This window comes from Balaenoptera physalus (assembly GCF_965194825.1).
Source record: "Balaenoptera physalus genome assembly, chromosome: 8".
Classification (NCBI taxonomy): domain Eukaryota; kingdom Metazoa; phylum Chordata; class Mammalia; order Artiodactyla; family Balaenopteridae; genus Balaenoptera; species Balaenoptera physalus.
Window position 1 is genome coordinate 51,178,868 of NC_138887.1, and position 21,836 is coordinate 51,200,703.

General features: G+C 37.8%; 1 protein-coding gene across 1 annotated transcript; it reads left to right on the top strand.

Moving 5' to 3' along the window:
* Positions 1-479: 479 nt before the first annotated feature.
* POLR1F (RNA polymerase I subunit F) lies at positions 480-21,597 on the top strand. The gene is made up of 4 exons (XM_082472762.1): positions 480-1,093; positions 5,672-5,813; positions 18,153-18,361; positions 19,648-21,597. The coding sequence occupies exons 1-4, from the start codon at positions 840-842 to the stop codon at positions 20,063-20,065; spliced, it is 1,023 nt and encodes a 340-aa protein (XP_082328888.1). The 5' UTR covers positions 480-839; the 3' UTR covers positions 20,066-21,597.
* The last annotated feature ends 239 nt before the right edge of the window (positions 21,598-21,836 follow it).

Sequence of the window (21,836 nt, forward strand, 5' to 3'; positions counted from 1 at the left end):
AATGGTTTGGTAATTTAAGAGCCGGATTAAGGAGTCCGTGTCGTCCTGAGGGAAATGGGGTGCCTGTGTGAGGCTTTAAACAGGGCAAGCTCATGGAGATCTGGCTGCTCCAGCGTATCCTCTTCACCATAAAACTAAGCTTCCACAGGCAATTCTGAAGTTTCGGAAGCAAGGACGGAAAGACAGGTCCGAACAGAGTGATGTTTCAGCTTTGGGTCCCACAGGCCTTGGGGCTGATGTGATGTTTGTGGGTACAAGAGAGGCCCTTGGGATGACAGACTGAGCCATTTGGAAAGTGGTGGTACGATTTCCTGAATTAGTGATTACAGAATGAGAAGAGAAGCCGGGCTGGAGAGGGATGATGGTTTCGTTTTCAGAAATGTTGCATCTGAGGCATCTGGGCTGTTTTTTAGGATTGGGTTCTCTGCACAAAATATATTCCATAAATATTTTTAAATTTATTTATTGTACCGTCCAAGCTTGTAAACCTACCAAACCACCTTACGACTGGATATGATCAAAGTGTGAACCCCTAATAAATCGACATTCTAAATCCAATGAGGACGTAGCGAAAATACGGGTGTGCGCTCTCTTAAGCGACGGAGTGATGGTTGGCCTTTGAGCATGCTCAATGCTTAACCACAGGCTCCTAGCTCCACAGGCATCCAAGTGCGAAAAAGCGGTTGCCCCCTGCTGGTCAGAACTGAGTACTTCAGCGCCAGGAGAGGAAATTTCCTAGGGGCGTGGTAGCTGGTGGATGACGTAGAAACCCGGCGTCCGGAGAGAGGCGGTTATTGACTGCACAAGCAGTGCGCGCCGTGGGAAACCTGACCAGCCGCATGGCTGCCGGTTGCTCAGCGTCTCTGCGGCCGAAGGCGGCCTCAGAAGGGCCGGTGGTGGGACCGGCCGGCGTCTTGCCTTGCCTAGAATTGCCTACCTACGCGGCCGCTTGTGCGCTCGTGAATAGCCGCTACTCCTGCCTGGTGGCGGGGCCGCACCGAAGACACATCGCACTGTCGCCGCGCTACCTTAACAGGAAACGCACCGGTATCCGAGAACAGCTCGATGCCGAGCTCCTGCGCTATTCCGAGAGGTACCAGTCTCTTACACTTTTTTTTCCCAGAGCGGACAACATCATAACGTTGCTTACTGCTCCTTCTTTGGGGCACGGGACGGGGGCAGCGGGTGGACGTCCTAATGGCGCAGCAGAAAAGGGGCGAATGGGAGGTCGCACCGGCCTTGGCGAGCTTACCCCGAGGCATTCTGGAGTGGCAGTCCACCTCGAGAGGCTAGTGCCTCCCTGGTCAAGATCTGTACAGAGTCCCTTTCATAGGCAAAGAAGAAAACGTTAAGGTGAAATGAATTGTGTCGGCGGAAGGGGTGAAGAAGGTCGCTCCACGAGAGGTAGAGGTAAGAATAGACCGGGGGTCAGGAGACCGGTTAGTTCTGTATGTCTTCTCATTTGACAATGTGGAATGCAGTACTTCAAAAGATTCTCTCTCACTATATAGAAAGTTATACATGAAGCATTAATACTTCGTTTAGTCGTTTATTTATAAACCACGAAGGGCGGTTTTTATTGTTTTGGCCCTGGTACTTTCTCTGGGTTCTTTTCTCTTGGACCTGATCAGGGATGAGAGAAATACTATTACTTTGTTTCCTTTTTAAGAGTAGGAAAAGGAAAGCCTATTGCTCTTGAAGGTGAAAAAAAAAACTTTTGATGCATTTAAAGTAAGATATTCGAAAATAACTTGAAAACTCTTACAATTACAAGCGTGGAGGGTCAAGGGGAGGGGGCAGATATACCTTAATATTCCTCTAGACCACTTGGCTGGAAAGTAAGGGTTATAAAACTAGAGTGAGTGGATTCCCTGGGGATTCGTTATTACCCTTCAGGAATTTAATGAACCCATGGAAATTGCAGTTTTCCGATGTCAGTTTTCTTGGGTAAAGCATCCAAGGTTTTCACTACTTTCTCAAGGGATCCTGAACACTACACAGGTTAAGCATCTAGAATTTGCAGCTTCCTCCGAGCACCAGCACACACCTGTGTGTCTATTTTGTATACTAGAGACTTGGGATATAAAACAAAACAAAACAAAAACAAGATCCCTGTTTCAAGGAGCTTTAAGCGCTAGTAAAGATATAGATGTAAGCCAGATAAATCAATGAAATATTAAAATTTGACAGAAATCTAAATTAAGTTATAGTAAGAAGTGAATTGGATCTTAGGACCTTTGAGAACAACTTGATAGGAGGAGGGTACTTTTGAGATAGCAGCATTCTGGGCAAAAAGAGTGGCATAAACAAATGGATAGTAGTTGTGAAGTAGAATACTTTGCCCAGATAATTGTAAGTACTTTATAACTGAAGTAAAGTTTGTATCAGGGGAAAGACATTGGGTACAGCTGGAGAGGAGGGCAGTGGCTCAAAGATGGGGTGGAGGATAATTCAGAAAGGATGGCCATTTTGCTCTTCCCTTCCTGCCTTTGCCAGGTGTTTTTTGTTTGTTTTTTCTGTTTGCTTAAGCAGGAAGCAGGGTTACCACTTTGTCCTCTCAGTAACCTCCAACTCTGAAACTTGGCACACTCTTGAGACAGTGGTACCTGTGATGTCTGGGACATAAGCAGATTTGCAGTTTAAGAAACCACTTGATAGCATTATGTGATGGTTTAAGGAGGGTGAGACAGTAAATATGAAGAAAAATTAAGAGCTTGTTATACTTGTCCAAGAGAAAATTGATTAGAGAGGATGCATTTGGGAGATTTAAGGATATGTAAGGTGGTCATAAAATCTGGAAACATAGACAGATGTTTGATCTGTAACTAATTAATGCCTCCACTTTGACAGGCTAGAGGAATAGGAGCCATTACACCAGAGAGAGGAGGGAATGACTGGATAATGATAATTTCTGTAACTGAATTGGACAGTGTGACCATGTGGCCTAAGTTGCACTCTGAACAGATCTGAACTCCCCACCCTACCCCCATTATTTTTGGGGTGTGCTAAAAACTCTAGTTTATTCTGTGCAAAAGTGGCACCATACATTAAACTGTGCATTAATAATGAGGGACAAAACATTGAATATATCAAGAATTGTAATATCGATCCACCACTTATCATATATAGTTTATGTTTCTAGACTTTGGGGCCATCCGATACGATCAGGAGGACATGCTTCTCTTTGTTTAAGAAATAAGGAAAAGGGGAGAAATGAGAATGGCTCTCATATTAGTTATCTCAACAGCATCCCCTATGTGACACACTATCCACCTTTTTTTTCCCCAGTGACAGAACTTTTTAAAGATAATACCATTTCAGTTTTGAAAAGTCTGCTTAGAGAAAATGAGTAGTTTTCCAAAATCACATTACAATTTCTAAGTTATATCTTTGAGAGGTCATTAAGAAAAAAAAAATTCTTATCCCTTTTGTATATGACAGCTCTTGAGTTATTTGAAGGTGGCAAATATGTTCCCTCCCAGTAGTTCCAGAAAAGTCTTAAGTGTGCATGCAGTCTAATCATCCCTTACACTTGATTTAATTGTTTTCTAAATATCTCAAGTGAGGCTACCACTCTGCCCTGAAACCTACTTAGGATGGTTTCAGAAAAGCAAAGGTAAAAGAGGGAAAGATATAGTGTTGAGGTGTCTGTCTCTGTCTGATGATTTCTAGTAAATTTTATGCAGTGAGTTGCTTCCCAAAAGGTTTGCTGGATTTACACAAATTCTTTTGGGTTTAGGCTCTATGGTCACATTCCCTAGTCAGCAGTTCTGAACCCTGCAGAACTCAGTACGCCCTCTTATAAGAAATATTTTGCAGTACTACCTTTACTGTCATTGGAAACACACTTTAGTGTACTGAAATGAAATTTAAAGATAGTATAATCTACCTACACAATTGAAAAAACATTCATATAGTGCTCTAATACAATACAATAAAATGTATTTCAGTGTGGTAATGCTCAAGCATGACTACCTGGAAAGAATAAAGCCTCCTTAACCTATACCTTGAATCATTGTGAATGTATCAGTTGCAAATGTAGATTGGTGCAGGGATCTTGAGTTGACAACTCACATAACATACAGTGTCTATAGTGGTAAAATGCTATTCTGAAATAATGTGTACATTCTCAGTAAAGTTCCATGCAAAACAATCTACTCTTGAATTTATGTATTAGTTATATTCCTGGAAATTTTAATTTATATTGAAACCATGCAAAGATTTTATGTTCATACACACACACACACGCATATATGTATATAGTTAGGTACTATGACCGACTATTTATAAATGTTTATAAAATGAGGTTTGTCCACTCATTTAAATCATGTAGAGCTAGGGACAGTTTTCATTGTGTAGGACTGTTTTGTACATGGCAGAATGGTTCCCATCCCTGGCCTTTGCAGTGTGACAACTATGATTAGTACCACAAACTCCCAAATGCCCCTTAGGGGACAACAGTTTTCCCCACTTGAAACTCTTTAATTGTTGATTAGGGGAAACAAAGTGTTAATTTTGTTTTTCTTTCTCATGTGGCGGTTACTTTTTTTTTTAACCCCTCCTTTCTGTTTTCTGGGCCCCTAATATTCTCTTTGTGATGGTATAGTCCCTGCTTAGGAAAGCCACATGCAGAAATTAGTAATTCAAAAGGGTGCTTTCTGGAGTAAGTCTCTGAGTTTATGGATTTCCTAATGTGGTATTTAATTAAGTTCCGTTCCAGTGACTCCTGGCTGTTTTAAACAACTGCTACTGGGTATAAATTCTTACTTTTATTCTCTGTGAACCATTCTAGAAGTTTGAGTTCACCAAAAATGTTCTCTGCTCTCAAAGGCCTTAGACTCCTGTCTGGAATCCAAACATGTAAACAAAGAGGTGAGGGAAATAAGAACAGTGCTCAGAGTCCTATAGGAGTAGAGGCAGCATGACTTCAGCCTTGCCTGGGGGAGTCAGGAAAGTTTTCAGAAACATGTAGGCAGTGGCTGTGACAGTGAAGCTACCAGCTCAGCCTCCTTAGTAGTTGTAATTTTTTAAGAACTTGGAAATGACATTTGGAAATAGTAGTTGTCCCCTAATCCTGTATGTTTAATCAACATACAGTTTAAAGTGTCAGAATCAGTTCTCAAAAAATGAAATAGTTGTATTTGTTAACATTTTCTTACACTAGCAACAGTTGCAGTTTGGGGATTTTTCTCCATTAAGTCATTGGCTTTAATATTCAGGAGCTTCAGCTTTGACCCTAATACTTCTCTTGCTATATGCCATCTAGTACAGAAATTCGGTAATGGTGGATAACACCAAAATTGCCTTGATTCAGTAATATTCACAGAAACAGACATTTTTCTTGCTAAGTCCTGTTTTTTTCTCTCATTCTAGCATGACTAGAATTCAAATGAATAGCAAATAGGGAAGAAGTGTCAACTTATTGCTCTTGCATAATTGGACATTTTGTTTCTGGCTACCTATCTTGAATAACTATTTTTAACTTAGCCATTATTTTGGAACCCTTTGGCGAAATTGAACTTCTAAAGTTGTTGCAGACTAATCATATACTATTGTGCTTTTGCCATGGGTGATTATATTAGGAGATGTATACTCTTTGGACTCAGAATATCTAATCAATTAAAAGGGGATAAACAAATATCGTTTTTCTTTTCTTCTTTTTATTTTACAGCCTTTTAGGTGTACCCATTGCTTATGATAACATCAAAGTAGTGGGTGAATTAGGAGATATTTATGATGATCAAGGACACATTCATCTTAACATTGAAGCAGATTTTGTTATTTTCTGCCCTGAACCAGGGCAAAAACTTAGGGTATGTATCTTTTTTTTTTTTTTCTATCTTTCTTTGTATAGTTATTTAGTTATGTAATTAGGAAAATTTTAAGAGACTGTACACCTTGGAATTCACAAGGATTGCTTTTGTAGGTAACTAAAAATCATTTTTAAGGAAACAAAAATTATTTTCCATCAGTTTAATCTAGGTAAGTTTTTTTAATTTTTATTTTTATTGAAGTATAGTTGATTTACAGTGTTCTGTTAGTTTGAAGTGTACAGCAAAGTGATTCAAGTGATATATATACATACATATATTCTTCTTCAGACTCTTTTCCATTATAGGTTATTACAAGACATTGAATAAGTTCCCTGTGCTATACAGTAGGTTCTTGTTGTTTATTTTATATATAATAGTGTGTATCTGTTAACCCAGCCTCCTAATTTATCCTCCTTCCCCTTCCCCTTTGGTAACCATAAGTTTGTCCTTTATGTTTGTGAATCTATTTCTGTTCTGTAAATAAGTTTATTTGTATCATTTTTTAAAATTCCACGTATAAGTGGTATCATATGATACTTGTCCTTCTCTGACTTACTTCACTTAGTATGATAATCTCTAGGTCCATCCATGTTGCTGCAAATGGCATTATTTCATCCTTTTTATGGCTGAGTAATACTCCAGTGTGTGTGCATGTGTGTGTGTGTACCACATCTTCTTTATCCATTCTTCTGTCCATGGAAACTTAGGTTGCTTCCATGTCTTGGCTATTGTAAATAGTGCAGCTGTGAACATTGGAAGCATGTATCTTTTAGAATTAGTTTTTGTCTTTTCTGGATATATGCGCAGGAGTGCAATTGCTGGACAATATGGTGACTCTATTTTTAATTTTTTAAGGAACCTCCATACCATTCTCCATAGTGGCTGCATCAGTTTACATTCCCACCAACAGTGTAGGAGGGTTCCATTTTCTCCACACCCTCTCCAGTATTTATTGTTTGTAGACTTTTTGATGATGGCTGTTCTGAAAGGTGAGGTGATACCTCATTGTGGTTCTGATGTGCATTTCTCTAGTAATTAGTGATGTTGAGCATCTTTTCATCTGTATGTCTTCTTTGAGGAAATGTCTGTTTAGGTCTTCTGCCCATTTTTTGATTGGGTTGTTTGGTTTTTTTGATGCTGAGCTCTATGAGTTCTTTGTATATATTGGAAATTAATCCCTTGTCAGTCACATTGTTTGCAAATATTTTCTCCCGGTCCATAGGTTGTCTTTTCATTTTGTTTACGGTTTCCTTTGCTGTGCAAAACCTTTTAAGTTTAATTAGATCCCATTTGTTTATTTTTGCTTTTATTTCCATTACTCTAGGAGATGGATTCAAAAAAATATTGCTGTGATTTATGTCAAAGAGTGTTCTGCCTATGTTTTACTCCAGGAGTTTTAGAGTATCTGGTCTTACATTTAGATTTTTAATCCATTTTTAGTTTATTTTTGTATGTGGCGTTAGAAAATGTTCTAATTTCATTCTTTTACATGTAGCTGTCCAGTTTTCCCAGCACCGCTTATTGAAGAGATTGTCTTTTCTCCATTAAATATTCTTGTCTCCTTTGTCATAGATTAATTGACCATTAAGTGCATGGGTTTACTTCTGAGCTTTCTATCCTGTTCCACTCATCTATGTGTCCGTTTTTGTGCCAGTACCATGCTGTTTTGATGACTGTAGCTTTGTAGTATAGTCTGAAGTCTGGGAGCTTAATTAACTCCAGCTCCCTTATTCTTTCTCAAGATTGTTTTGGCTATTTGGGGTTTTTTGTGTTTCCATACAAATTTTAAAATTATTTGTTTTAGTTCTCTGAAACTGCCATCGGTAATTTGATAGCGATTGCATTGAATCTGTAGATTGCCTTGGGTAGTATGGTTATTTTAACAATACTGATTTTTCCAATCCAAGAACACGGTATATCTTTCCATCTGTTTATGTTGTCTTCAATTTCTTTTCAGTTTTTGGAGTACAGGTCTTTTGCCCCCTTTGGTAGGTTTATTTGCAGGTGTTTAATTATTTTTGACATGTTGGTTAATGGGATTGTTTCCGTAATTTCTCTGATAGTTTGTTTTTAGCGTATAGAAATACAACCGATTTCTATATACAGTAAGTTCCCTACACATGAACCTTCAAGTTGCGAACTTTCAAAGATGGAAACATGCATTCCATCAACGTCAGGCGTGAGTGAAATCACAGCTTGCCTTCTGTCTCCTCTTGCTGACGATCCTTCAGCTCTACCATCTCCCACCTCCTCTCCCTCCTCCAGTCAGTAACTCTTCTTGCCTCTTCACTTGATGCCAGCCCTGGTATGCCAGCTGTTGTACTGTACTACTGTACTTTTTAAGGTATTGTACTGTAAGATTAAAAATGTTTTTTTGTGTGTGTTTGTTTTTTATGTATTATTTGTGTGAAAAGTATTATATACCTATTACAGTACAGTAGTGTACAGCCGATTGTGTTAGTTGGGTACCTAGGCTAACTTTGTTGGACTTACAAACCAATTGGACTTATAAATGTGCTCTCAGAATGGAACTCATTCAAATGTAGGTGACTAACTGTATTAATTTTGAATCCTGCAACTTTACCAAATTCATTGATGAGCTCTACTTGGTTTTTGGTGGCGTCTTTAGGATTTTCTATGTGTAGTATCATGATCCGCAAACAGTGACAGTTTTACTTCTTCCTTTCCAATTTGGATTCCTTTTATTTCTTTTTCTTCTATGATTGCTGTGATAAGACTTCCAAAACTATGTTGAATAAAAGTGCTGAAAGTGCTCATCTTTGCCTTGTTCCTGAACTTAGAGGGAATACTTTCAGCTTTTCACCACTGAGCTTGATATTAGCTGTTGGTTTGTCATACATGGCCTTTACTATGTTGACGTATGTTCCCTCTGTGCCCACTTTCTGGAACGTTTTTACTGTAAATAGATGTTAAATTTTATCAAAAGCTTTTTCTGCTTCAATTGAGATGATCATATTTTTACTCTTCACTTTGTTGATGTGTTATATCACATTGATTGATTTGCGTATTTTGAAGAATCCTTGCATCCCTGGGATAAATCCCACTTGATCATGGTGTATGATCATTTTAATGTATTTTTGGATTTTGTTTGCTAGTATTTTGTTGAGTATTTTTGCATCTATGTTCATCAGTGATATTGGCCTGTACTTTTTCTTTTTTGGTATCTTTGTCTGGCTTTGGTATCAGGGTGATGGTGGCCTTATAGAATGAGCTTGGGAGTGTTCCTTCCTCTGCAATGTTTTAGAATAGTTTCAGAAGGATGGGTGTTAACTGTTCTCTAAATGTTTGATAGAATTCACCTGTGAAGCCATCTGGTCCTGGACTTTTGTTTGGGAGAAGTTTTTAAATCACTGTTTCAATTTCAGTACTTCTGATTAGTCTGTTCATATTTTCTTTTCTTCCTGGTTCAGTTGTATCTTTCTAAGAATTCCTCCATTTCTTCTAGGTTGTCCATTTTATTGGTATATAGTTGTTTTGTTGTAGTCTTTTATTATCCTTTGTATTTCTGTGGTGTCAGTTGCAACTTCTCTTTCATTTCTAACTTTATTGATTTGAGTCCTCTCCTTTTTTTTCTTGATGAGTTTGGCTAAACTTTTATCAATTTTCTTTATCTTTTCAAAGAAATAACTTTTAGTTGCATTGATCTTTTCAATTGTTTTTTTTTTTGTTTATTTCATTTATTTCTGCTCTGATCTTTTGATTTCTTTCCTTCTACTGACTTTTTTGTTTGTTTTTCTTTCATTGTTTTGTTTGTTCTTCTTTCTTTCATTGTTTTAGGTGTAAGTTTAGGTTGTTTATTTGGGATTGTTCTTGTTTCCTCAGGTAAGATTGTATTGCTGTAAACTTCCCTCTTAGAACTGCTTTTGCTGCGTCCCAAAGGTTTTGGACCATCGTGTTTTCATTGTCATTTGTCTCTAGGTGTTTTTTGATTTCCTCTTTGATTTCCTCAGTGTTCCTTTGGTTTAGTAATATATTGTTTAGCATCCACATGTTTGTGTTTTTTACAGTTTATTTCCTGTGGTTGATTTTTAATCGCATAGCGTTGTGGTCAGAAAAGATACTTGATATGATTTCAGTTTTCTTAAATTGACTGAGGTATGTATTGTGGCCCCAGATGTGATCTATCCTGGAGAATGTTCCATGTGCACTTGAGAAGAAAGTGTATTTTGGTGCTTTCAGATGGAATGTTCTAAAAATAGCAATTAAGTCCATCTTTGTGTCATTTAAGGCCTGTGTTTCTGTATTGATTTTCTGTCTGGATGATCTGCCCATTGATGAAAGTAGGGTGTTAAAGTCCCCCACTGTTATTGTGTTAATGTTGGTTTCTCTTTTTATGTCTGTTAGCATTTGCCTTATATACTGAGGTGCTCCTATGTTGGGTGCATATATATTTACAATTGTTATATCTTCTTCTTTGATTGTTCCTTTGATCATTATGTAGTTTCTTTCTTTGTCTCTTGTAACATTCTTTATTTTAAAGTCTATTTTGTTTGACGTAAGTATTGCTACTCCAGCTTTCTTTTGATTTCCATTTGCGTGGAATACCTTTCTCCATCCCCTCACATTCAGTCTGTATGTGTCCCTAGATGTGAAGTAGATCTCTTGTAGACAGCATATATATGGGTCTTGTTTTTGTATCCATTGAGCAAGTCTATGTCTTTTGTCAGGAGCGTTTATTTACATTTAAGGGAATTATCGATACGAATGTTTTTATTGCCATTTTGTTAATTGTTTTGGATTTGTTTTTTAAGGTCTTTTTTCTTCCCTTCCTCTTTTGTTCTCTACTCTGGTGATTTGATGTCTATCTTTAATGATGTGTTTGGATTGCTTTTTTTGTGTATCTATTATAGATTATTAGTTTGTGGTTCCCATGAGGTTTTGATATAGAAGTCTATATATGTACAAGATTGTTTGAAGTTGCTGATCTTTTAATGTCCTATAGCCTGCATTTGTACTTTCCTCTTCTCATGATTGCTGGTTTGTGTGTGGACGATTTCCTGCTTTTACTTTATGTTTGCCTTTACTGGTGACCTTCCCCATTTGTAATTTTCTTGATTCTAGCTGTGGCCTTTTCTTTTCCACCTAGAGAAGTTCCTTCAGGATTTGTTATAATGCTGGTTTGGTGGTGCTGAAATCTCTTAGTTTTTGCTTGTCTGTAATACTTGATTTCTCTGTCAAATGTGAACAAGAGCCTTGCTGGGTAGAGTATTCCTTGTTTTAAATTTTTCCTTTTCATTAGTTTAAATGTATTGCACCTCTCCCTTCTGGTCTGCAGAGTTTCCGTTGAAAAATCAGCTGATAAACTTATGGGGGTTCCCTTATATGTTATTTGTTGCTTTTCCCTTGTTTTAATATTTTTTCTTTGTCTTTAATTTTTGTCAGTCTGGTTAATATGTGTCTTGGTGTGTTCCTCCTTGGGTTTATCTTGTATGGGACTCTGTGCTTCCTGGACTTGAGTGTTTCCTTTCTCACATTAGAGAAGTTTTTGGCTATAATCTCTTCACATATTTTCTCAGGCCCTTTCTCTCTCTTCTCCTTCTGGGACCCATATAATGCAAATGGTGGTGCATTTAATGTTGCCTCAGAGGTCTCTGAGACTGTCCTCATTTCTTTTCATTCTTTTTTCTTTAGTCTGTTCCATGGCAGTGATTTCCACCATTCTGTCTTTGAGCTAACTTATTTGTTCTTCTGCTTCAGTTATTCTGCTATTGATTCTTCTACTGTATCTTTCATTCCAGTTATTGTACTGTTCATCTGTTTGTTCTTTAAAAACACCTCATGCAACTTCTTGGTCTGTGCTGCCATTTTTTCCCTCAAGATCTTAGATTATCTTTACTATCATTACTTTAAATTCTTTTTCAGGTAAGTTGTCTATCTCCACTTCATTTAGTTGTTCTTGTAGGTTTTTATCTTGTTCCTTCATCTGGAACGTATTTCTTTGCCATCTCATTTTGTGTAACTTTCTATGTTTGTGGTCTCCTTTCCGCTGGCTGGAGGATCATAGCTCCTCTTGCTTCTGGTGTCTGCCCTCCTGTTGGTGACGCTGGTCCTGAGGCTTGTGCGGGCTTCTTGGTGGAAGGTACTGGTGCTTGCCCACTGGTGGGTGGAGCTGGGTCTTGTCCCTCTGGTGGGCAGGGCCATGTCAAGGGGTGTGTTTATAGGTGGCTGTGAGCTCAGTGTGGCTTTAAGTACCCTGTCTGCTGATGGGTGGGGCTGTTTTCCTATCCTGCTGGTTGTTTGGCCTGAGGCTTTTCGTCACTGGAGCCTGCAGGCTGTTGGGTAGGGCCAGGTCTTGATGCCAAAATGGCAACCTTTAGGAGAGCTCACACTGATCAGTATTCTCTGGGGCCTCTGCCACCAGTGTTCTTGCCCCCGCCATGAGCCACAGCTGACCCCCACCTCCCCCACCAGAAATCCTCCAAGACCCATAGGTAGTACGGCCCCAGCTCCTATGGAGTTACTGCATTATGCTGGGTCCCAGTGTATGTGAAGCCTTGTGTGCGCCCTCCATGAGTGGAGTCTGTTTCCCCCAGTCCTGTGGCGCTCCTACACTCAAGCCCCACTGGCTTTCAAAGCCAAGTGCTTTTAGGGATTCCTTCTCCTGATGCCAGACCCTCTGGCTGGGGAGCCTGACATGGGGCTCACTCTTGTGGGAGAACCTCTGCAATATAATTAATTTTCCAGTTTGTGGGTTGCCCATCTGGTGGGTATGGGATTTGATTATGTCACGAAAACGCCCCTCCTACCGTCTCACTTTGTTTTCTTCTTTGTCTTTGAATATAAAGTATCTCTTTTGGTGGGTTCCAGTCTTCTTTATTGATGATTGTTCAGCAGTTAGTTGTGATTTTGGTGTTTCTGCAAGAGGAGGTTAGCTCAAGTCCTTCTACTCTGCCGTGTTTTCTGGAATTGAGAAGCTGCTCTTAGTTTGGATGCTTGCTGTCTCTTTCCTCAGTGTGTGCTTGCCATTATCCCCTTGATATGGGGTGTGTAGGTACAGCCTTCCTTACATGCTCCCCGGACAGTAGGGGCAGCACATGGCGCCTGGTGAAAGGTCTTGTGTGGGTGGCCGCTCTCCACTCCTGGGACACCGGGGGCAGGGCGTGTTGCCTGCTCGTGGGTCTCGTATGGATGGCTGTTCTCACGCCCTCCTGGGACAGCAGGGGCAGGGCCTAGCACCTGCTCATGGGTGTTCTATGGGCGACTACTCTCCACACCCTCCTGGGACAGTGGGGGCTGTGCTTGATGCCTGTTCATGAGTCTCGTATGGGCTGGTGCTATCTGCGCACTCCGGGGACAGCAGGGGCAGAGCTTCACGCCCGCTTGAAGGGTCTCGTATGGGTGGCTGCTCTCCATGCACTCCTGGGACTGGGACAGGGCAGGGCCTGGCGCCTGCTTGCGGGTCTTTTAGTGGCAGTCCATGCCAGCCTCAGGAGCCTGCCATGGTGGCAGTGACTCAGCACACCGCTGGAGCTCCTGTAGCGGGTCTGAGGACACTCACAGGGGAAAGAAACTCGTGGTGGTCCTAGTCCTTTCCCTGGGTCTGAGCTCTGAAGCCTGAGCTTCAGCACCCAGCCCCCACCCACACCAACAGAGGAGTGTCTCAGGCTGGGGAATGCAGTGTGGCAGTGCCGATCTTCCTGTGCATGTTATTCTCTGTTTTGCCTTCCGCACACCAGTTGCTGCGCTCTCCTCTTAGGCTATGAAGTTATCCCTCCATACGTTCTGATCTCCCTGTTGGTGAGGAGACTTCCCAGGGTGTGGGAACCTTTCCTCCTTCACAGCTCCTTCTTTGGGGTGCAGGACCCATTGCAATTCATTCTTTTTCATTTTCCTTTTATCCTACCCGGCTATGGGGAGATTTTCTTGTGATCGGAAGTCTGAGGTCTTCTTTTGGCGTTTTGTAGATGTTCTATGTGAATCGTTCCACTAGTAGATGTATTTTTAATATTTTTGTGGGAGAAGGTGAGCTCCATGTCATACTCCTCTGCCATCCTGATCCCCTCCAGCCAGTCTGTGAACTTTGGTTGGAGCATTTAGTCCATTTACATTTAAGGTAATTACCAATATGTATGTTATTGCCGTTTTTTAAAATTGTTTTAGACTTGTTTTTGTAGGTCTTATTTTTTTCCCCTTTTTAAATTTTATTCTCTTGTGAATGGGTGATTATCTTTAGTGTTATGTTTGGATTCCTTTTGTTTTTCGTGTGTGTATATCTATTATAGATTTTTGGTTTGTGGTTACCATGAGGTTTTTGTAGAGCAGTCTATATATATATATATATATATATTTATATCTGTATCTATATATATATATCTATATATATAGACAGATATATAGATACATAGATATAAAACACACACACATATATATATATATATATATATATATGTGATTGCTTTTAAGGTGTTAATCTCTTAATTTCAAATGCATTTTAAATGCCCTGAATTTGTACTCTTCTCCCCTCATGATTACTATTTTTGATACCATATTTTACATCTAATTGTTTTGTGTTTCCCTTAATTGCTTACTGTGGATGTAGGTGATTTTTACCACTTTAGTGTTTTCCCCTCCCTACTAGCTTTGCATGTGGGTGATTTCCTACCTTTACTATGTTTGCTTTTACTGGTGAGTTTTTGCATTTGGTAATTTCCTTGTTTCTAGTTGTGGCATTTTCTTTTTTGCCTGGAGAAGTTCTTTTAACATTTGTTGTAAAGCTCATGTTGTGGTGCTTAATTCTTTTAGCTGTTGCTTATCTGTGAAGGTTTTAACTTCTCCATCAAATCTTATGAGACCCTTGCTGGGTAGAGTATTTATTCTTGGTTGTAGGTTTTTCCCTTTCATCACTTTAAATATATATATCTTGCTACTCCCTTCTGGCTTGTGGAGTTTCTGCTGAAGTATTAGCTGGTAGCCTTATGGGAGTTACCCTGTAGGTTATCTGTTGCTTTTCAGTGTGTCTTGGCATGTTCTTTGAGTTCATCCTGTATGGGACTCTGCACTTCCTGGACTTGAGTGCCTCTTTCCTTTCCCAGGTTAGGGAAGTTTTCAGCTATTATCTCTTCAAATATTTTCTCAGGCCCTTTCTCTCTTAACCTTCTGTGTCTCCTATCATGTGAATCTTACTGCACTTGATATTGTCCTAGAGGTGTCTTAAACAATGTCCTCTTTTCTTTTCATTCTTTTTTCTGTTCAGTGGCAGTCTAGGCAAGTTTTTAAACTCCATGCTACTAAAACTGACATGCATGTACAGAGTATATGCCCCATCCAATTTATTCTCTGTATACCATCAGAGTGATTTTAAAGGGTTAAAAAAATTTTTTTTATGATTTTATAACTTCTCAAATATATACAAGTATAGTTTGTTTATATAGGATTCAGATGGTATAGCAATATATAAAACTGGAGTTGCAAATCCCAATAGCTGTGGGACCAGGCAGGTAATGGAAATGAATGATAGGGGTCAGGGCATCCATACTGTGCTGTGGAAATGAAGGGCCTGTGGGGAAGGTCTTTCAGTTGTTTTTTTTTTTTTTTTTTTTTTTTTAAGAGAAGGTGAAAATGCAGAAGTTGATGTGAAATCTACTGAAATGTATACATTTATCCACATCACTTGATCCTTTCCCACCAGCAGTTCTCTGTGTTCATATGTACTTGTATATATATATGTATTTTTTCCTTTAACTAAAATAAATGTCTATAGGAATTGTTTAGTCCATGAGAACTATTAACTAGCCCTTGATACTATTAATTAAAATGTAGGTCAGATTTCACTATAACAAAATTGCAAGGCCTTTCTAATTTAAAAATGTTTTTCAACGTCATTTGAACTGCTAGAAATAGTACCCTCGCCCTCCAAACTGGGATCCTATAACCTCCATACTATTAAAGTTGGTGGTAGATTTGTACTTTAAAATTCCCAAATTAAACTGTCATCTGCTTTTTGTAAATTATCATAAATGTCAATATGTGCATGGAAATAACATTCAAATTGTACAGAAAGTGAAATGAAGTTTAATTATCCCTTTTACTCTATCCCCTACAATAAGATCCAGTCCTCAAATACATTTGACCATTTTTTTTCCATTTAATAATATGAGATATAGTTTACATACAATATAATGTATCAGGTTTAACTTACATACAGTAAAGTGCAATAGATCATCCTGTGCAGCTCAGTGAATTTTGACAAGTGCATATACCATTCTCTCTCCTTAGAAGTGACTCTCATGCCCTTTCCTGGTCAACCCCCTTTATCCTAGATACAAACACTATTCTGATTTCATTATCATAAATTAGTTTCACTTGTTCCGTAATTCCTTATTAGTGGAATTTTTCGTTATACACTCACCGTCTGGCTTCTTCTGGTCATGTTTTTGAGTAATATCCATGCTATTGGGTATATTGGTGGATTCTGTCTTCTAATCGTCCATGGTATTCAGTTATATGAGTATATATGTACTTTGATTATCAATTTGATTATCCATCCTCATTGATGGACATTTGGGTTGGTTCCAGTCTGGACCTGTTATGAACAGAGCTATTGTGAACATGTATTTTCATTTCTCCTAAGTAGAAACTTGAAGCAGTATTGCTAGGTCACAGGGTAAACGTGTGTAACTTTATGGAGAACTAATTTCCCCTTCAGTACTTCCAGTTGCTCTGCATTCTTGCCAACAATTGGTGTTGTCTTTTGATTTTACTGGTGGGCATACGGTAGTTTTTCCTTACAGTTTTAATTTGTATTTCCCTCATGAGCTCTTTTTCATGTGTTTCGGTAAGAGGGGCCTGTTCAAGTACTTTACCCCTTCTTAACTGGGGTTTTGTATTGTTCTGTTCATAGTTTTGATACAAATCCTTTTCAGGTAACTGTATTGTGAGTATTCTTTCCCAGTCTGTGTCTTATTTATTAACTTTTAATGGTATCATTTGATGAGCAGAAGCTTTTAATTTTGATGCAGTCTGATTTATCATACTTTCTAGATCCTATCTAAGAAACTTGGCTACCCCTCAGTTGCAAGGATATTCTTCTATAAGATTCTAGAATTTTTATAGTTTTAGCTTTTCTGTGTAGGTCTGTGATCAATCTTGGTTTTTTGTGTGTAGTACTTCCTAGGTGCTTGAGCTCCATTCTCTTGCCCATATTCAGTGTTCTCAACCCATACACTTGAAAAGACTTTCCTTTGCTCACTGAGTATTTTTTAATTGAAAACTTTGTCTTTTGTAACAGTTTTAGAAAAATTGAATGGGAAGTATAGCATTCTCATATACATCACCTCCTTCCACACCCCTCCCCCCCAAAAAAAACTCACATAAACATATTATTTCAGTTATTATTGACATACATACAGATGTGGTACATTTGTTAACAATTGTTGAGCCAATATCAATACATTATTAAAGTCAATAGTTTACAGTAGAGTTCACTCTTTGTATTGTACATTCTATGAGTTTTGACAAAGGTATAATGACATGTATCCAACATTACAGTATCCTATGGAATAATTGGTCACTCCTCTAAAAATCCTCTGTGCTCTACCTATTCATTGCTCCCTCCCTCCCTTGGAAACCATGGCAACTACTTTTGTTTTTAACTGTCTCCATAGTTTTGCCTTTTCCAGAATGTCATATAGTGGAATCACAGAGTATGTAACCTTTTCAGATTGGCTTCTTTCACGTACAGATATGTGTGTAAGGTTCCTCCATGTCTTTTTCTTCGCTTGATAGCTTATTGCTTTTTATTGCTGAATAATATTCTAATGTATAGATGTAGCACAGATTCTTCAGACCATCCAGAAGGTACCATTCTGGACTCCAGACTCCTTATAAGGAGACAAGTAAGTTTTATTCTGTCACATGTGGAAGGAGGTACTGCCATTGAACAACACTGTATATGTGTTAATATTTCTTATAGTTTTATAATTCAAAATATGTGATTTTTAAAAAAATGCTTCAGGTTTTCATTCATATTATATATGTTGATTCCTAGGGGAATAGAAAACTAAGTTTCTTGGAAATTTTCATTTTAACCTTAAAATCATATAGTATTGTTATTTAGTTTTAAAGCTTCTAGTAATGTTATGGTTTAGTTAAAATAGCCATGCTCAAGGTGAGCTTTCTAAAAACTCTACAGTGTTCCTAAAGTGGTATTTTAGTGTAACGTGGTAAGTTTTAAATGAGGATCAACTTTTTCGATATTGAATTATACCATTATTTTGATATTTTCTATTTGAAGATCACTTTGAAGATTGTAAAGTTTGTTTCACCTTTTAACTCTTTGGCTCTCTTCTTGATGTAATATTCTTTTTTCCTTCTTCTCAGGGTACAGTTAATAAAGTGTCTTCCAGCCACATTGGCTGTTTAGTACACGGGTGCTTCAATGCCTCCATTCCTAAGCCTGAGCAGATGCCAGCCGAGCAGTGGCAGACTCTGGAGATAAACGTGGGTGATGAACTAGAATTTGAAGTATTTCGTTTAGACTCAGATGCTGCTGGAGTATTCTGCATTCGGGGAAAACTAAATATCACTAGGTCAGTTCCTAATCACATTATTATCATTTTGATACTTAATCGTTTCTATTAATTCTGAATTTAGGGAACATAAGTCCTGCTTTTAAAAAGTTAATTTTTTTACTGGAATATTTGTACTTCCAAACCGTAAAGTCAATGTAAATATGAATCATAAGTGCTGTGACAGTGCATTGAATATTCTAAAGCTCTGCATCTAACTGGTCTGTATTTTATTAATTCAATTTTTTATTGTCTAGTTTGTTGGTAATCTTTTTAAAAGTTGATCCCTGAACTTGAGACTACTAGAAGCTTAATCATATTGCATAACTATTACCCTTTTGTTTTTACACAGTTGAAACAAATAATTTATTTTATTATTGTCACTATACCAGGTAGATCATTTAATTTCTGTATTTTTCTTGTTTGGAATTCTTATAAGAATTACTTTGATCCTGAGCCTGGGTTCATGGGAGCCAAGTTAATGGCAGGGGGGGGGAAAAAAACTCTTGGCATCCTGTGTTAGCAACTTTTTCTAGATTCTGCCTTGATAAGTAAGGCCTTGATAAGTAACAAGAGTATGGGTTAAAGTTCTACAGCAGCTGTCCAAAAGAACTTTCTGTGATGATAGAAATGTGCTATATTTGTGCAATATAGCTTGTTGCTCAAGCCTCACTCTTGAGGAAGTGAATTTTTTAAGTTATCTTATTGAAATTTCTTAAATTTAAATAGTTGTAGGTGGCTAGTGCTACTGTATGGGACAGCAGTTCTATAGAGAGAGGGCTACTTCATTGATCCTTGTTTTTATAAAATATTCACAACTTTGAAGTCATACTGCTTCAGCATAGGTTAAGAAGAACAATGAACTATTACTTGAAACAAGGATTGAGGTAGTAGATGGGGAACTCCAATACTTTGATAGATACAAGAAGTTTTTTTCTTTTTTTCCTATCAGATGTCACTGGTTTGGCTGATAAGGCTGGGTATGGTGATGTTTAGTGTTCAGTTTGGTTTTCTGAACCAAGCTAAAATTTAGAAGCCATGTTTTTGACAAAAGTTTGTCATTTTTATGTGTGAAACAAACAGTCTGGGAAAAGTATTTGGGAAACAAAAAATTTAACATTTCCAAGACATGTCAATGTGCTGGGAGATAATAGGATAGAATATTTGAAATTTGTGTCCTGGGTATGTTATCTTGTACTACTGTCATTATTTAGAAAAACCTTAGCATGTGGGGAATATTCTTGATCTATTTTGTTCTTTCATTTTTGCTTAATGTTCTGTAAATTTTTTAAATTGTTAATTTATAGTTTACAAACCAAGTGCTCTGCAGTTTCTGAAGAAGTAACAGAAACTGGCACTGAAGAAGCAACTGAAAAACCTCGAAAGAAGAAAAAGAAAAAGAAAGACCCAGAGCCATATGAAGTGGAAGGTGGTACCACAGAGCTAGCAGATTTTGCAGATGTTACCATGAAGGAAGAGACAGATCTGCAGATTAATAACAATGTGAGTGGCCTCTGGGAGGAAGAGCCAAAGAAGAAGAAGAAGAAGAAGAAGAAAAAGCACCAGGACCCTGTTTTCCAAGGCAGTGACTCTAGTGGTTACCAAAGTGACCATAAAAAGAAAAAAAAGAAAAGAAAGCACAGTGAGGAAGCTGAATTTACACCACCACTTTTGGAACAGGCACCACTTTTGGAACATGCACCTAAAAAGAAAAGGGAAAAGTAATTTTCTTTAGTGCATTTTTAAATACAATTTGGTTTTTTAAAAATTGATTTACACAAAACAGGTGACTGACTATGAAATGTTTTGTATTCCAATACTTTGCAAAACAGGGAACATTTGATTAGGAGTTGAGTTTTTGGTGCTAAAATTACAAAACTGATAATTTGGGAAATGCCAGTATTATTAAAGTGCCATTTTACTGTATACAGAATAGAAAGGTAAGAGCTGCCCTCAATCTCAACTCCTTCATTCTTGCAGTGTATACATTCTAAATAAAATGATTTCTACAGTCCACAAAAGGACTTTTAATATACAATGTTATTTCATACAGAATGAGTTTTGAGCTTGGTTTTTGGTTTTTTTTGTTGTTGTTACAGGTTTCACATTTCGTCATGATGTTACATGACATGCTATTTTGCTTTGTTTAAATTACCAGTTTTAGGATTTCTTTTATCATGGCTACTACAGTATTTCTACTGTTTAACTTAGAATGGTTTGCCAAAGGAGTTTCTGAAGTTTCCAGAGCTCTTAAGAACCTTGCCACTACTGACTGTGTGGTAGGAAACAATATTCACTATCTCTTCTTCTAGGTGCATGCATGTTGTTTTCCTTTTTCTCTCAGTCTAAGAGGTTGAGGGAGAGGCTGTTTTCTGACACTTGTTCATTTGTGCCTCAACCATTCTGCTTTTGTTGTGTGTGGGAGAGGAGGAGAGTCTGCTAAAGACAGGAAAAATGTGATTCTGACTAGTGAGGAATTTCCCTACTTTTAATATTTGAGTTAAGCTACTAGAAATTATTAGGAAGAGAAAACAGCTATTCACTGCTTTCACTGAGAAAATGTGGAATATGTCTTAACTATTGGAAAACAATGAAGAATGAAATAACAAGCTGGTTCCACCTGATAATCAATGCAAGGTCATAATTTAACAGGTGTTTGATGATCTGTGTGTAAAACACATTCTACTAAGGTCCAGGGGTATAATGGCAAACAAGGTAGAAATAATTCCTTCCCTCATGGAATGTCATAGGAAAAACAGATGCACATACACAATATAAGTAAGAAAATACAGAAAATTACTAATGTGGTAAGTGCTACAAAGAAAAAGAAGATTGTCTACTCACTGTTAGCTGTGATCCATGGCAGCCACTGTCATTGCCATTTATCTAGTATGAGACATAGTACTGGTCTTACATTGTTTAATGTTTGTTAATGTATGGGTTCCCATAGTAGTAGATCCAAATCTGTAATGAAAGAATATAGAATTTGGAGAGTGGCACTCATTCACAGTGTTTGTCTAAAAGCACATGTGCCAGACAGTGGAAATGTGCAGGCCAGTGTCTTTCCTTATCATTAGGTTCATGTGGGTATTTAGCCCTCAAAATGTAGCTAGTCCAAATAGAGATGAGGTATCAGTATAAAATACACATCAGATTTTGAAGATGTACAAAGAAAGAATGTAAAATATCTCAATTTTGTATATTGGTGAGATTATAATATTTTGGTACACTGGGGTAAATAAAATGTTACAATTAAATCAGCTTTTTTCATTTTTTTTTAAAGATTAAAAATTGCATCTGAGGGGCCCACCTTATCTTTGTTTTGGACAGCACTGGTTTAAAGGAAGGATGAGTTGAAAAAGATTTAAAACAAGCTATACCATATTCTCAAGAGTTTAATGTAGTACCATACCCAGAAAATGTCTTATAAATGTCTTATAAATACTTCCTTTAAATTTTTAAATTTAAATAAATACATAATTATAATCATGTCTGA

Bases quoted from the DNA above. Each gene is read 5' to 3' on its own strand.
- POLR1F (XM_082472762.1), top strand. From the start codon at position 840: ATGGCTGCCGGTTGCTCAGCGTCTCTGCGGCCGAAGGCGGCCTCAGAA. The intron at 1,094-5,671 runs GTACCAGTCTCT...TTTATTTTACAG, and splicing joins CTCCTGCGCTATTCCGAGAG to CCTTTTAGGTGTACCCATTG. The intron at 5,814-18,152 runs GTATGTATCTTT...CCTTCTTCTCAG, and splicing joins AACCAGGGCAAAAACTTAGG to GGTACAGTTAATAAAGTGTC.